The sequence below is a fragment of the Capricornis sumatraensis genome, chromosome 23 (genome assembly GCF_032405125.1).
Source record: "Capricornis sumatraensis isolate serow.1 chromosome 23, serow.2, whole genome shotgun sequence".
In the NCBI taxonomy this organism is placed as follows: domain Eukaryota; kingdom Metazoa; phylum Chordata; class Mammalia; order Artiodactyla; family Bovidae; genus Capricornis; species Capricornis sumatraensis.
The window spans coordinates 33,027,170-33,044,862 of record NC_091091.1 but is presented as its reverse complement, the minus strand read 5'-3'; the positions used below and the strand labels follow the sequence as shown (position 1 = coordinate 33,044,862).

The following is a 17,693-nucleotide window of genomic DNA, read 5'->3' as shown; positions in this document are numbered from 1 at the left end:
AATACAAGTCATCAGTAATCTCATCACATAAACACCATTATCAAGACTGATATTAAGTGTTTTCTTTGATACTTCCTTTGATTGTTTCAAGGTTATTTTCATTCCACATATATTTTTGGTATCCTGATTTCTTTCCCCATTTTATACAAATATTCCCATTATTATTTCTTCTCTATAGAGATTTTAATGGCCTTATTATGGCCAAGTAGTGAAGGATTCTAGTGTATAGCTGAATTGATCTCATTTTGGGCATGGAAATTGTTTCCAAAATTGACACCTCAAATAATGCTACAATACATATTTTCAAATTGATCATTTCAAAGTTAGAACATTTCCTTAGAATAGAGTATTTTAAATGAAGTAACTGGGTTGGGAAGGGTGGCAGGAGCTGGGGATGAGGACAGTTGGTTAGAAAGCCCAGGGTGTTTTTTTTAACTTTTTATTTTGTAGTGGGGTACAGCCGATTAACGATGTTGTGACTCTTTAGGTGAACAGCGAAGGGACTCAGCCACATGTATATATACACCTATCCAATCCTCCCCCAAACTCGCCTCTCATCCAAGCTGCCACATGACATTGAGCAGAGTTCCATGTTATACAGCTCAGGTTTTTGATACCCAGCACCACATTGCTTGGGGAATCAGTTGGGACAATTTGCCTTTTCTCCCACCAGCAAATATCAAGTCATAGACACTAAATAGTCACTTTTTTTTTTTAATAGTCACTTTTTAATATGTCTTCTGGTTTAACAGATTTTAAAAGTTATTACTTTAGTCTAAGCTTCTTTCACAGCTATTAAAATGGGGCCTTTTCCCTTATTTGTTAAGCTTCATTGACTTTCATGAATCAGTTGGTAACCTACTTTATATGAGAGTGTCTTCTGAGACACTGAGACTCATAAGGAACTTCAAGAGCACACATGAGTATACACAGGAGCACTTGGGTACACACACATGTACATTAGCCTTGAATATTTTTACAACTGTGTCTCACATTTGACAATAGAAGAATTAAACTTCTGAAAATCGAAACTATTCTGCCTTGTTTAAAGTTAGAGTAAGTCTGGGAACACCCACTTACTAGAGGAAATAGTCATTTCAGCCACAGAAGTCACAGAAGTTACGGTACTTATGAGGCTACGGAAATGCCCTAACTGGCTGAGAAACCCCCATATCTAAGCCAGAATGAAACTGAGTTATAAATAGGAGCGCAGAAAGGAAGGAAGGTTTACATAGAGGATCTAGCCACATTGCTGAGGGGATTTCAGTTCTAGCCAAAAGGAAGCATTCAAAGAGAAGGTTATTAGGAATTCAGAGGCAAATAAGTGAGCTTCCAGACTAAGTGACAGAGGAGAAAGGAAAGAAAGCAGGAAAGAGACAGCCACATTGACTAAAGAGATTTTTTTTTTTAATGAACATGGAGACTATTCACAGGAAACATTAGTGCTTTTTCTTTCTGCTGAAACAGCTGCATGGAATGCTCAAGAAGTCAAGTCTCAGACTGAGATGTTCCTTGAAGCCCGGCAAGTCCTGCTTTAGGGGCTCACAGCCACTGCTCCAGCCTTCAGTGTGTGCCATTCTACCGATGGACTGGTTTGTACTGACATTAACCCCCAGCGATACGTACCTCTCACGGTCCCTAGCTTACTCTGTGCTGTCACATTAACTCATTGGGTCCTCCCAATAACTATCATTATCCCCACGGAACCAAGAATCATGAACTTGAACAACTTCAAGCTCACTCATTAAGTGGCAGAGCTGATAAGGGTGAGAAAAACTCTATTGCATCTCCTTATCACTTCCCTATGGATAAAAATACTAGCAGAGGCCCATGGTCAAGGAATAAGTCCAATAATTGGCCCAAGGGGGTACCAACTAGGGTTTCATTCAAGTCTGTGCCCTAATCAGCTTCACTTTGATTAGCCAAAGTCCTGACTAGGCAATAGCCTAGCCTTTGATTAATTTAATCAACTTAGATCTTCTGTTCTAAGACATGGCCATCTATAAAGAATCCACCCATTAACAACGTCTCAGCAAAATTGGGGCCCTAAGCTAGGTAGAGTTGAAACTTCAGCACACAAAGCCCTTGGAAAGCTCCGTTTAAAATTCATATTTGGAGGAGAAGGGGACAACAGAGGATGAGATGCTTGGATGGCATCACTGACTCAATGTATATGAATTTGAGCCAACTCATGGAAATAGAGGACAGAGAAGCAGTCCATGGCGTTGCAAAAAGTTGAGCAGGACTTAGCGACTGAACAGCAACTATCTGTATTTCCAGTTCAGTAAAATACAGTGGAGCAGAGGATCTATATTTTAAACACTACCTGCAGGTAATTCTCCCCAGAGAAGGGCATGGCAACCCACCCCAGTATTCTTGCCTGAAGAATCCCTGAAGAGAGGAGCCTGGCGGGCTACAGTCCATAGGGTCACACAGAATCAGACACGCCTGAAGGAACTTAGCACACATGCATGCAGGTGATTCTCAACATGGACCATCTACTGGGTAGGGATTAAAGACAGAGGTTGTGTGTGATTGTGTTAAGTCGCTTCAGTTGTTTCCAATTCTTTACAACCCTGTGGACCATAGCCTGTCCATGGAAATTTTCCAGGCAAGAATATTGGAGTGGGTTGCCATGCCCTCCTCCAGGGGATCTTCCTAACCCAGGGATCAAACCCATGTCTCTTAAGTCTCTTGCACTGACAGGTGTGTTCTTGGCCACTAGAGCCACCTGGGAACCCTATAAAGATAGAGGTTAGGGCTGATGTATTCCATCCCAGTTGCAAGCAGATGTGTCATTTTTTTCTATGGAAATAGGCTGGATTTTTCATGCCTACTTACATGAGAAGCCAATTTATCTGTCTAGCTTTAATTTAACATTGAAAAAAAATTCTAAATGAAGGTATCCTATGTGCCACATGCTGTGTGCTGAATGACTTGTATCTAGTTCCAATAACAAGCTATGCTCAGTGAAGAAAACTTCAAAAAGTGGAAAGTCTCAAAGGAAAGTCTATTGTATTAGCTATATACTATCTTAAGTTGTCAAATAAGTAAACAAACTAGCGGTTGGTTTGTTTTTGTTTGTTATATGGATGGAAATCTAAACCAGTACTGATGTGGAGCCAGAAATACTAAGTACAGCCCACTCTAGAACCTTCAGATAGAAGCTTTCTTTACGATAAATTTTCATTGTCTTGACTGCTGGTGGCTCAGATGGTAAAGCGTCTGTCTACAATGCGGGAGACCCGGGTTCGAGCCCTGGGTTGGGAAGATCCCTGGAGAAGGAAATGGCAATCCACTCAGGGATTGCCTGGAAAATCCCATGGTCAGAGGAGCCCGGTAGGCTACAGTCTATGGGGTCGCAAAGAGTCGGACACAACTGAGCGACTTCCCTTCATTGTCTTGAGGAGCAACAACTTTTACAAAACACTTAAGATTTGATGTAAAATAAAATAATCTAGACAGAGACTTAAATTTCAGTATCAGCATCAACATTTTCTAGCTCTGTCACTTTCAAAATATTCCTGAACCTCTGAGTCTCTATTTCCTCACTTTAAAAAAACGAGGTTGGACTGCCCTGTTGGTCCAGTAGTTAAAAATCCACCTGTCAATGCAGGGAACACAGGTTTGATCCCCGGTCCAGGAAGATACCACATGCCTCATGACAACTAAGCCAGGGCATCACAACTACTGAGCCTGCCTACGCTCTAAAGTCCCTGCTGCACAACGAGAGGAGCCACTGCAATGAGAAGCCTGCACACCACAACAAGAGAAAGCCCTCTCGCCACAACTAGAGAAAGCCCGTGAGCATCAGTGAAGACCGAGCACACTGATGACCGATGACACTGATGACACTGATGACTGATTTATTGATGACTGATACAGTCATCAACAAATAAAAAATTTAAATGGGGGTGTATAACAACTAATCGGAGAAGGCAATGGCACCCCACTCCAGGACTCTTGTCTGGAGAATCCCAGGGATGGGGGAGCCCGGTGGGCTGCCATCTATGGGGTCGCACAGAGTCGGACACGACTGAAGCAACGTAGCAGCAGCAGCGTAACAACTAATCTCTGAGGTGTAAGAAAATAAGTAGATGCTATCCATGCAGTACTGTAGTTAGTACTCAACAGGAATTGGCTGTTAAATATTGTCGTCCGTTCAGTTCAGTCACTCAGTCCTGTCCGACTCTTTGCGACCCCATGAATTGCAGCACGCCAGGCCTCTCTGTCACCGACTCACGGAGTTAAAAGGCAGAAGGGAAGTGGAGGACAAAAAGTCACATAGGTAAACCTCTACCTGGACAGAATATCACCCTAAAGAAAAAAAGTTATAGGGAGAGTGGGACTTCCCTGGTGGTCCAGTGGCTAAGATACCAACCTTCCAAAGCAGGGGGCTGGGTTTGATCCCTGGTCAGGGAACTAGATGCCATACACCATAACTAAGACCTGATGCAGCCAAATAGATAAATTAAACATTTTTTAGAAAATATAGGGAGAGTTATAAGCCTGTTGATTTTGAAAGGAAGTTAGTATACCCAGCATTGTGTTCAATGATATCAGATACAAGTACTGAACCTTGATGTACTTGTTTCATTCACTGAAAACGAACCTACCAAAGGTCATGGGATAATGCTTCTAGGAAAGTCCAAAAGACAATTACCTTCTATGATACTAAGAGCAGCAACAAGGGCCAGCAGTACAATACTAGGGGCAAGGTCAAGGTAAAAAGTCAGGAGGCCTGAATGCTAATTCTAGCGCAGATTCTATAATGCAGGGAGCTACATTTATGAAACACATCCTCCTAAACAAATGTGCTAGTGAATCACCCAAAATATTTTCCTACTGTTAACTCTTCAACAACAACTTGGCCAGGAAGTTCTTGTATTAAATGAGAACCAGATTCAGAGAGGCAAAGTGGTTTGTGCAGTCACACAGCTAGCAATAGAAAAATTGGATTTCAAGCCCAAGTCTGTCCTGCTACACAGCTTCCAGCACCCACCCAGATCCTCTGATAATGTCCCTGCCATGCTGTGTTTTTAATTCTTCTCAGACCACCATATTTAAACAAAGTTTTAGAAGTGAGACAGGGAAGGAGAGGTAGGGAACAAGAGCCCACCTTGGTCTTACAGGCCAGGGGAAACAGCCAGGCTTACCAGACACAGCAAGTCCTCTTTGGAAGATTTCATATAGCGTCTTGGCATCTGAGAAGTAGTAGCGGAGTAGGTCATTGTCCTTCTGGAAAATACTTCTCCGTGCTCCTCCCTAGGACACAAGATCGAGTTTAGGTCAAGCCTGAGTCTTTCCCCACCCTTTTCAAACCTGTATGGATTGAACTGAAAAGAACATAGATACTGACTATTGAGGTCACACTGATGTCTCTTTTAGTATTCAATCAATCAGTTTTTTTAAGTCTCAAAATTGTGGTATCTTCATATCAGAGAAACCCAGAGATTGTTGCAGTTATATTTTTGGTAATTTCCCTCCACCTCCCTAGATATATGCATATGCACTCACTCACACACGCATACACACACACACAGGAGAGACAATATTTTAGTTATGTGCTGTGCTGGGCTTAATTGCTAAGTTGTGTCCGATTCTTTGTGACCCTATGGAGCCTGCCAGGCTCCTCTGTCCATGCTCCTCCCTAAGACACAGAATTCGGAATTCTCCAGGCAAGAATACTGAAGTGGGTTGTCATGCTCTCCCCTAGGGGATCTTCCCAACCCAGGGATTGAACTCAGGTCTCCTAAATTGCAGGCAGATTCTTTACTATTTGAGCCACCAGGGAAGCCCTTTTATAAAAAATCGTATTAAGTTTAAACATCTATCAAATGCATACTATGTTCAAGGGACTGTGCAAATATTGTAGATGCAAAGTGGGTTAAGGCAAAAGTACCGCCCGTGAAAGTGAAGTGAAAGTGAAAGTGAGAGCGCTCAGTCTTGTCTGACTCTTTGCAACCCCATGGACTATACTGTTCATGGAATTCTCCCTTCCCCATGGGATCTGCCCATGACTGCCACATAAATGAGAGTTTTGGGAGTTGGGGTAGGGCGAGAAGGGGAAAACATGCAAATATAATACTGTGATGTACACACTGTAATAACAACATATGTGTTGGGAGATGAATGAAGTAACCAATCCTGAATCAAACAGAAAGCCTACAGAGAAGAAATAATATTTCAATAGAGACTCTGAAGACAGTAAGCATTTACCAAAAACGTGTGGTTTCATAGAATGGAGGGAAAGGAGAACAGAGTGAAGGAATAGCCTGAATAAAGATGCAGAGGAAGTAACAAGGATTTACTGTATAGCCCAGGGTAGTACACCCAGTATCTTGTAATAACCTATAATGGAATATCATCTGCAAAAAAAAAAAAAAAAAATCACTATGTGGTTCACCTGAAACGAATAATTGTAAATCAACTACGCTTCAACTTTAAAAAAAGAAGGCAAGAAAACACATTGCAGATTCTGATGGGCAGCTCAAGAACAGGGTATTTGAGAATGAGGGCATAGCTAGGGATATGTCTAGAAATGTCATCTGGAACTTTAGGATCCAGTCCTGATCTAGATATCCTGGAGCTGCCATAGGAGCTAGAGGTATGATTCAACCCTCATGGAAGTTAAAGAAGCCTTGCCATCAATTAAGCAGGCATTCAAAACTGCAAGTTACTACCAAGATAGCGGCTATGAAAGTCCAAGAGAACCCATGAGACCCTAACGAAAGATCTGACTTAATCTGGAGCATCAGGGAAGATTTCCATCAGATGTCACATTAAGTCAAGACATCAAAAACAAAGTTCTGTTTCTAGGAAAGAAAGATGGGGTCTTGCTCTCTACTTACATAGACAGCATTGAGGAAGAATGAAAGATGATTCAACTTTTGGCAACTGGGTAAGAAGAGATGCATTTAACTGAGATAGACCAGGAGGCGAAGCAGGAAACGGTGCAGGTGTGTATGCAAGAGTGGTATGTGTGTGTGTGTGTGTGCACATCGATATGTAAGGGAGAAAACATGCAATAAAAAGATGAGTGGAGCCTGAGGTACTCAAGTGTCACTGAGATGAACTGGAACTCAAAAGAGAGGTCAGATTTGGGTGTCAGAGCCTTTCAGGTACATATTCATGTCATATTAGAGGGACGTTTTCTCAAAAGCTGTGAGGATTGAAAGCAGGGATTGGCAGACTGTAATTGGGGCCAAACATGGCTAGCCAACTTTTAAATAAAGTTTTATTGGAACACAGCCCTGACCTCATTTACATATCTCTTGGTGCTTTCTCACTGTAACAGCAGAGTTGAATAGTTGCAACACAACCCATGTGGTCTGCAAAGCCTAAACTCTTCACTATCTGGCCTTCATGGAACAAGTTTGCCAATCCTTGCTTCAAAGGAATCAAAAGTTGGTGAGACTGAAACTCTAGGATAAAGAGAGGAAAGAATCTAAGTGACAAAGAAAGACTATCTTGGAATTAGGAAGAAATCCCACTGAAGGATGTGATGAAATGCAAAGGAAGAAGTTTTAAGAAGGAAGTGTCGAGTCAATTGAGAGGAAGAATCGTTGAATTTATTTTTAAAATTTATTCTTTATTGAAGTATACTTGATTTACAATGTAGTGTTAATTTCTGATGCACAGCAAAATGATTCAGTTATACACATATATACATTCTTTTTTATATTCTTTTCCACTATGGTTTATGCCAGAATACTGAATATAGTTCCCTGTACTGTACAGTAGTACCATGTTGTGAATCACTGAATTTAGAAGTTAGATTATGAGTGATGTAGAGAAGTCTGAGGGGATGATAGTGATAAAGGTCATACCTCAGTGGGTTGAAGTTCACGAGGGGAAATCAACAGTCTGCTCTTAAAGACTCAGGGGAAAGGGATGATTGAAAAGACATGGCAGCCTGAAGTATCGGGATTATAGGGACAGTAAGATGCTGATGAAAATCTTCCAAATAAAAGGGAGGGTGGTGGAGAATGGAGGCAACTTGGAGTCAGATTCCCAACTAGGAGCACAGAGTTTGTAACAAAATCAGAAAGGGTTAGCTTTAATGCTTTCTTCTCTGAGAAGTGTTGAAGATGAAAAATCATGAGAGATAATTCGCAGCGCTATCCCTTAGAGTTCAGAGATATAGGAAATGGTATAATTTGCTAAAATGTCAAGGAATTGAGACAAGAAGCCCAGTTCAATGTCTGTCAGTTTTAAGAGAGACTATTAACTCAAAGCTGGAATTGAATTCAATAACTTTTTTTTTTTTTTAACCATTCTTAGACATGGTGTTTCTCAATGAAAATGTTCTTTGTCTGCAGAGTCCTAACTCTATCATCTAGACTGTGGGTCAGCAACGTGTTCCTGCAACAGGCTAGATAGTAAATACTTTAAGCTTTGTGGAACACATACTGTCTAGCCCTTTCTTTTATTCTTTTTACACATCCTTTGAAAAATATAAAGAATCTTCTTAGCTTGCTCACATGGATAAAGGTGGATTTTTGCTGCATGCTATAGTTTGCCAATCCCACATCTAGATTTTTGGCATCATAAAACCAGTAAAATCTGTGATTTCATTACAAACAAAAATGTACCATTACTAGAACTTTCAACTTGTAGATTTTCTATTTCTTTTTGCTAATCAAAAAGGCTTACTTTCCCACACTACTCCCAGTCTCCTTGACCACCTCTCCTAAGGTCTTGAGTCACAGTTTGTGTTCCATGAAGGCTGACAAACTGCAAAGGTAATTGGCATGTTACCTCAATTCCCACCGACTGCTTGTTCAGATCAACATGAGGCAAGGTGGGCTGAGGTCTGTTAACCAACCACAGGAAGATGGCAGCTCCGAAGGTCAGGACGCAGATCAGTGCCGGGGTTGGAAGTGGGGAAAACAAGAAGTTAAAGATAAAAAGCATCTTTATGAATAGCAGCAGGAAATTCAAGCCTGTAAAACAAAAGGAAAGAAAAAGAGGAAATTGCTGTACTTTTTTTTTGCTCAAACAGCTCTCTATGCTTACAGAAGTTACACACACATATGCAGCTTCTAACATTCCAAATAGCCATGGTTAACCACTCTAGCAGCTGAATTCCTCCCACTGTTTACCTTAGCAATGTCTGAAATACTAGAATATGTTCTCCACCCTGGCTACTTGACTGTCCTCCCACAAGTGGGAAAGGATCAAAGGAAAGAGGTTAATCATTTCCCAGACAATTTTGAGAAATGACTACTGCTTTATTTTTTGGTTCACAAACCCTAGAAGAAGCCCTCTGGATCCAACATAAGCTGGTAGTTAAAGGAGGGGGCTCCAGAGAGCTTCCCCTCCAGGCAGACGGAGGGTCATGAAGGACTCTTATGACTGCTTCTCCCTGGTATCAGCCAAATAGAAGACGGAACCTCTGGAGAGGTAATACCACCCATCTTAGAAATTATGTGTTCTCCTGTGAAGAACATTTCCTGCTGGCCCAGATATGCCTTGCTCATCACTTTATTTTCTGAGCCATCAGGAGAGTCTCAGAGATCAAAAGCATGAAAACTTGCTGGGTCCAAAGTCCTCTTTCTCCAGGGAACCTGGAGGAATCATTTTTATCAGAGACAACTTTAGCCAGGTCTGCAGAAAGGTGGCTGGAGAATGGGCCCGAAACATGGTAGCCGGGAGGCACTGAAGATTTAAGCCAGGAAGAGATCTCTAGGAATCAAAAGAAACAAAATCTTCCCTTCACAACTCAACTTTACTTGTAGCTTCCAGCCAACTTTAGCTTCAAACTACTCTATAATGAGGCATTAACATTTAGGTAGATCCTAGGACCTTATTCTCACTGACATTTTCTCTTCCAGGTCTTGCCTCAAAACTTTCAGACTTGATTAGGGCAATAACAGCAGCAAACATATGAGCACCAACTGTATGCCAGGCACCAAGCTGGGTTGTTTGCATGGATTATCTAATTTATTTCAACCAATATCGCAAAGTCACATTTTACAGATAAGAAAATAGAAACTCCCAAAAGTAAAGTGACTTCTTGTCCAAGGTCATTCACCATTTCCCACTGCTGCCTCCCCATTAAAATCGACAAAACCACAACTCATTTCCTCCTTACAGAGTCTAGCCATAGAGTTCAAGGAGGCTGAATTCATCCAGCAGCTTATGAGTCACAGCAAAGGATGTTCAGATGTTGTATGTGTTTCTCCAGTAGTCATGGGTGGATGGGAGAGTTGGACCATAAAGGAGGTTGAACACTGAAGAACTGATGTTCTCGAACTGTGGTACTGGAGAAGACTCTCGAGAGTCCCTTGGACAGCAAGATCAAACCAGTCAATCCTAAAGGAAATCAATCCTGAATATTCACTGGAAGGACTGATGCTGAAGCTGAAACTCCAGTACTTTGGCCACCTCATGCGAAGAGTTGACTCATTGGAAAAGACTCTGATGCTGGGACGGATTGGGGGCAGGAGGAGAAGGGGACGACAGAGGATGAGATGGCTGGATGGCATCGCCAACTTGATGGACATGAGTTTGAGCAAACTCTGGGATATAGGGAAGAACAGGGAAGCCTAGGGTGCTGCAGTGCATGGGGTCGCAAAGAGCTGGACACAACTGAGCGACTGAACAACAACAAAAATTTACTATAATGCTCTACAGAACAATATCTCAAGAGACAAGAGCAAACATTCTGACTCAAAATCAAGAGTGAATAAAGTCCAACAAAGAACTTTATCAGATCAAACTCACAGTCACCATTCGAACTTTGAGGCAGCTGCCACTAGCAGGCATCTGGAAACTTCTCCATTAAGAAAAACAGTTCAGCCCACTCTCACAGAGGCTTTTATAAAGCCTAGAAATTTTGTGCGGGAGCAGGAACAGTCACAAGAAACCGTGAGTCACTTTTCATCATTTTTTTCTGCCTCTAATTGGTTATTATCTGAATTTGGAGTAGTCCCTTGACATTGTTTGGAGGAAAATGGAACTTCCAGAGCCTGAGATGACTGTCCCAACTCTGGTTTCTTCCATGTTGTGTTAAGGTGGAAAAAAAAAAAAAAAAAAGAAGCTTAAAAATAAAAGCCAGATCCCCAGGTGGTAGGTTACCTAACAACAAGTGCTGTTGTCACAGTCTGCCAGGATTCTGAGAGCTGGAGTTTTTGGAATCTGGCTTTACCCAGGCTTGTATGATGAAGGGGCAGTCCAGGAGGCAAAACTCATTCAAGAGCCAGCCATGCGGGACATTGTCTCTCCAGAGGCTGGCCATCCAAGCCAGGCAGATAAGGGGGGCCGCCCCAGGAAAAGGTGCAAAATGCATAGAAAGGCAGCAATGAGGAGCAACCTGCTTTGTGCTCACCCACCTCTGCCCACTGGCGACCTCTCCGGCCTCAGCCTGGATTCTGCCACCAGTCTGGTGGTATCTTAGGATCTGGGGTTCTGCCTTCTGCTCTCATCCCACCCTCAAATAAGAGATTTTTACCTGCACCCCCTTTTTGGCCTCAAGAACAAGTTGTTGCCCTTCAGACATTTGCTCTCATCTTACGCAAGGCAGATTTATGTCTTAATGGGAGATTTAATGGGAGACTTTGTAAACAAAAATTTCGAAAGAGGATTAAAGGTTAAATGTGCCAGGGTAGGATGGGGAGGAGAAGGCAATGGCACCCCGCTCCAGTACTCTTGCCTGGAGAGTCCCATGGACGGAGGAGCCTGGTGGGCTGCAGTCCATGGGGTCGCTAAAAGTCAGACACGACTGAGCGACTTCACTTTCACTTTTCACTTTCATGCATTGGAGAAGGAAATGGCAACCCACTCCAGTATTCTTGCCTGGAGGATCCCAGGGACAGAGGAGCCTTGTGGGCTGCTGTCTATGGGGTCGCACAGAGTCGGACACAACTGACGCGACTTAGCAGCAGCAGCAGGATGGGGAAGAGGGGGGTGAACTTCCTGGCAGGTAACATGAAGGGAGGAGAGAAAGAGCCCTTGGCCTGTCTAACAGTGGCACTCGCTGTCCATACCGGCTGATTCTTACAGTGTAGTAATGTGAGCCCAGGGTCATCGGAAGGTCAGATTTTTTTTTCTCTAGAAAACCCGGAACACTGGATCTTTATGAAAGCTAAATTTTAACTTCTGGTTTAATGAATACAGGTCTGGCATGGTATAAATGAAAACTTAGTAACTGGGGACTTCCCTGGTGGTCCAGTGGATAAGAATCTGCCTTCCAATGTAGAGCACATGGGTTTGATCCCTGGTGGGGGAACTAAGATCCCACATGCTGCAGGGCAACTACTGAGAATGAGTGCTCTGAAGCCCATTTACCAGAACTAGAGAAGCCCAATGACGCAGCTAAGACCCAACACAGCCAAATTAAATAAATGAATAAATATTTTTTAAAAAGGGGGGGTTGGGGGAAGAATGGATATATGTATATGTATGGGAGGGGAAATACATACACATTAGGTTTAATTAATCTGGATCATGCTCTACCAATTTTTGAGCCTTCATTTCATATATCAGTTCAGTTGAGTTCAGTCACTCAAACGTGTCTGACTCTTTGCGACCCCATGAATCGCAGGACACCAGGCCTCCCTGTCCATCACCAACTTCCGGAGTTCACTCAGACTCATGTCCATCGAGTCAGTAATGCCATCCAGCCATCTCATCCTCTGTTGTCCTCTTCTCCTCTTGCCCCCAATCCCTCTCAGCATCAGAGTCTTTACCAATGAGTCAACTCTTCGCATGAGGTGGCCAAAGTACTGGAGTCTCAGCTTTAGAGTCATTGCATCCAAAGAACACCCTGGGCTGATCTCCTTTAGAATGGACTGGTTGGATCTCCTTGCAGTCCAAGGGACTCTCAAGAGTCTTCTCCAACACCACACTTCAAAAGCATCAATTCTTCGGCGCTCAGCCGTCTTCACAGTCCAACTCTCACATCCATACATGACCACAGGAAAAACCATAGTCTTGACTAGACGGAACTTTGTTGGCAATGTAATGTCTCTGCTTTTCAATATGCTATCTAGCTTGGTCATAACTTTTCTTCCAAGGAGTAAGCATCTTTTAATTTCATGGCTGCAATCACCATCTGCAGTGATTTTGGAGCCCCCCAATAATAAAGTCTGACACTGTTTCCACTGTTTCTCCATTTCCCATGAAGTGATGGGACCGGATGCCATGATCTTTGTTTCCTGAATGTTGAGCTTTAAGCCAACTTTTTTACTCTCCACTTTCACTTTCATCAAGAGGCTTTTTAGTTCCTCTTCACTTTCTGCCATAAGGGTGGTGTCATCTGCATATCTGAGGTTATTGATATTTCTCCTGGAAATCTTGATTCCAGCTTGTGTTTCTTCCAGTCCAGCGTTTCTCATGATGTACTGTGCATATAAGTTAAATAAGCAGGGGGACAATATACAGCCTTGACGTACTCCTTTTCCAATTTGGAACCAGTCTGTTGTTCCATGTCCAGTTCTAACTGTTGCTTCCTGACCTGCATATAGGTTTCTCAAGAGGCAGGTCAGGTGGTCTGGTATTCCCATCTCTTTCAGAATTTTCCACAGTTTATTGTGATCCACACAGTCAAAGGCTTTGGCATAGTCAATAAAGCAGAAATAGAGGTTTTTCTGGAACTCTCTTGCTTTTCCCTTGATCCAGCAGATGTTGGCAATTTGATCTCTGGTTCCTCTGCCTTTTCTAAAACCAGTTTGAACATCTGGAAGTTCACAGTTCATGTATTGCTGAAGCCTGGCTTGGAGAATTTTGAGCATTACTTTACTAGCATGTGAGATGAGTGCAATTGTGTGGTAGTTTGAGCATTCTTTGGCATTGCCTTTCTTTGGGATTGGAATGAAAACGGACTTTTTCCAGTCCTGTGGCCACTGCTGAGTATTCCAAATTTGCTGGCATATTGGATGCAGCACTTTCACAGCATCATCTTTCAGGATTTGAAATTGCTCAACTGGACTTCCATCACCTCCACTAGCTTTGTTCGTAGTGATGCTTTCTAAGGCCCACTTGACTTCACATTCCAGGATGTCTGGCTCTAGGTGAGTGATCACACCATTGTGATTATCTTGGTCTTGAAGATATTTTTTGTACAGTTCTTCTGTGTGTTCTTGCCTCCTCTTCTTAATATCTTCTGCTTCTGTTCCATACAATTTCTGTCCTTTATCGAGCCCATCTTTGTATGAAATGTTCCCTTGGTATCTCTAATTTTCTTGAAGAGATCTCTAGTCTTTCCCATTCTGTTGTTTTCCCCTATTTCTTTGCATTGATCACCGAGGAAGGCTTTCTTATCTCTTCTTGCTATTCTTTGGAACTCTGTATTCAGATGCTTATATCTTTCCCTTTCTTCTTTGCTTTTTGCTTCTCTTCTTTTCACAGCTATTTGTAAGGCCTCCCCAGACAGCCATTTTGCTTTTTTGCATTTCTTTTCCATGGGGATGGTCTTGATCCCTGTCTCCTGTACAGTGTCACGAACCTCTGTCCATAGTTCATCATGCACTCTATCTATCAGATCTAGGCCCTTAAATCTATTTCTCACTTCCACTGTATAATCATAAGGGATTTGATTTAGGTCATACCTGAATGGTCTAGTGGTTTTCCCTACTTTCTTCAATTTAAGTCTGAGTTTGGCAGTTAAGGAGTTCATGATCTGAGCCACAGTCAGCTCCTAGTCTTGTTTTTGTTGACTGTATAGAGCTTCTCCATCTTTGGCTGCAAAGAATATAATCAATCTGATTTCGGTGTTGACCATCTGGTGATGTCCATGTGTAGAGTCTTCTCTTGTGTTGTTGGAAGAGGGTGTTTGCTATGACCAGTGTGTTCTTTTGGCAAAACTCTATTAGCCTTTGCCCTGCTTCATTCCATATCCCAAGGCTAAATTTGCCTGTTACATCAGGTGTTTCTTGACTTCCTACTTTTGCATTCCAGTCCCCTATAATGAAAAGGACATCTTTTGTGGGTGTTAGTTCTAAAAGGTCTTGTAGGTCTTCACAGAACCGTTCGACTTCAGCTTCTTCAGCGTTACTGGTTGGGGCATAGACTTGGATAACTGTGATACTGAATGATTTGTTTTGGAAACGAACAGAGATCATTCTGTCGTTTTTGAGATTGCATCCAAGTACTGTATTTTGGACTCTTTTGTTGGCCATGATGGTTACTCCATTTCTTCTAAGGGATTCCCGCCCACAGTAGTAGATATAATGGTCATCTGAGTTAAATTCACCCATTCCAGTCCATTTTAGTTCGCTGATTCCTAGAATGTTGACGTTCACCCTTGCCATCTCCTGTTTGACCACTTCCAATTTGCCTTGATTCATGGACCTGACATTTCAGGTTCCTATGCAATATTGCTCTTTACAGCATCGGATCTTGATTCTATCACCAGTCACATCCACAACTGGGTATTGTTTTTGTTTTGGCTCCATCCCTTCATCCTTTCTGGAGTTATTTCTCCACTGATCTCCAGTAGCATATTGGGCACCTACTGACCTGGAGAGTTCCTCTTTCAGTATCCTACCATTTTGCCTTTTCATACTGTTCATGGGGTTCTCAAGGCAAGAATACTGAAGTGGTTTGCCATTCCCTTCTCCAGTGGACCACATTCTGTCAGACCTCTCCACCATGACCTGCCCAATTTGGGTGGCCCCTCGGGCATGGCTTAGTTTCATTAAGTTAGAGGAGGCTGTGGTCTTAGTGCGATTAGATTGACTAGTTTTCTGTGAGTATGGTTTCAGTGTGTCTGCCCTCTGATGTCCTCTGGCAACACCTACCATCTTACTTGGGTTTCTCTTACCTTAGAGGTAGAATATCTCTTCATGGCTGCTCCTGCAAAGCACAGCAGCTGTTCCTTACCTTGGATGAGGGGCATCTCCTCATCGCTGCCCCTTCTGACCTTGAACGTGGAATCGCTCCTCTAGGCCCTCCTGTGCCCGCGCAGCCACTGCTCTTTGGACGTGGGGTTGCTCCTGGCCGCCGCCCCTGGCCTCGGGCAGCTGCAACCGGCGCACATAGCGCAGCCGAGAGGAGCTACCCCACGTCCGAGGTCAGGGGCAGAAGCCAGGAGGACCCCAGGCCCGAGGGGCGGTGGCCAAGAGGAGCTACCCCACGTCCGAGGTCAGGGGCAGCGGCCGAGAGTGCCAGGCTGCGACGGCGCAGGAACAGCCAAGAGGAGCTACCTTCACGTCCATTTTATACATACTCCTGTCCTATTGGCCATAAAAGGGACGAGTTCGACCACTTCACTACCTTGCCTACAACTGGCAAGGGGCTTTGTTTGCAGTAAACACTGAAGGATGAATCTATTTCGTCAGCTGAAATAGCTTACTCATTTTTGTTTGCTATTGCCGATCAGGTATCCACACAGGCTATACACAGAATTTCAGTTCCTTTCTCCGTGGCTCCCATATTTTTTAAAATAGAGGTAAAATTCACATAACGTAGAATAAACCACTTTTAAAATGGACAATTTAGTAACATTCAGTACGTTCACAGGGTTTTGTAACCACCATCTCTAGCTATTTCCAAAACATTTTCATCACAGCAAACAGCGGAAACCATGCACCCATTAAACTGTCACTCTTGTTCTCTCCTCCCCACACCCTTGGCAACCACTAATTTACTTTCTGTTTCTGTGTATTGGGTTGGCCAAGAAGTTCCTTTGGGTTTTCCAGTAAGGTGTTATGGAAAAACCCAAATAAACTTTTTTGCCAACTCAGCATTTACCGATTTTGAATATTTCATATAAGTGGAGTCAGATAATATGTGACCTTTGTGTCTAATTTCTTTCACTTAATATTTTTAAGGTTTATCCATGTTTACAGTTTAGCATGTATTGGTATTATATTTCATCCCTTCTTATGGCTGAATAAAATTCCAGTGTATGGATAGACCACGTTTTGCTGCCCCATTCATCAGCTGGTGGATATTTGGGTTGTTTCCACCATTTGGATATGGTGAATAGTGCTATGACGTGTATAAGTCTTGTTTGAATATCTATTTTCAATTATTTGGGGGTAAATATGTAATAGTGGAATTGCTGGTTCACATGGTAATCTTATGTTTACTTTTTGAAGAATCACCAAACTGTTTCCCATAGTAGCTGTATCATTTTTATATTCCAACCAGCAACGTAAAGGATTCCAACTTTTTACATCCTTACCAACTTCTGCTATTCTCTCTTTTTAATCATAGCCATTTTAATGGGCCTGAAATGGCATCTCACTTTGGTTTTGATCTGCAGTTCCTTTATGACTAATGATGTTGAGCAACTTTTCATCTGCTTTTTTGTCATTTGCATTTCTTCTATGAAGAAATGTCTATTTCAGCCATTTGCCTATTTTTAAATTGAGCTATTATTTGTCCTTTAGTTGTTGAGTTGTAAGCTTTCTTTATATATTACAGATACTAGATTCTTTTCAGATAAATAATTTTCAAATATTTTCTCCCAATGTATAGGTTGTCATTTCACTATCTTGATAGTCTCTTCTTTGATGTACAACACAGACACGTTTTGAAACTGAGGATTCTGGCACTAGAGAGAATTTGCAACCATATCATGTAACTCTCTCACTGCTTAAATGGGAGAAACTGAAGAGCCTGAAAGAAGGCAAGACCTTCAGGTTACACCAGTACTGGACTGGTTGCCATTCTAAACTTTAGAATCTACTAACACTTCCAGAGGTACTCAAATAACAAGGGGAAAAGCCACCCTCTCTCTCGTC

At 42.5% G+C, this 17,693-nt stretch overlaps 1 protein-coding gene across 4 annotated transcripts in view; it reads right to left on the bottom strand.

Moving 5' to 3' along the window:
* The window catches only part of ACSL5 (acyl-CoA synthetase long chain family member 5), a 59,281-nt gene that overhangs the window by 20,612 nt on the left and 20,976 nt on the right, over positions 1-17,693 (bottom strand). For 3 of the 4 annotated variants that reach the window (XM_068961410.1, XM_068961409.1, XM_068961411.1), the window contains exons 2-3: positions 8,761-8,945; positions 5,157-5,265 (exon numbers count right to left, since the gene is read on the bottom strand). In XM_068961410.1, the coding sequence (XP_068817511.1) occupies positions 5,157-5,265; positions 8,761-8,916 (265 nt within the window). In that variant the 5' untranslated portion in view covers positions 8,917-8,945. The remainder of the gene's footprint in view (positions 1-5,156; positions 5,266-8,760; positions 8,946-17,693) is intronic. The other variant, XM_068961412.1, reaches the window with a different exon arrangement.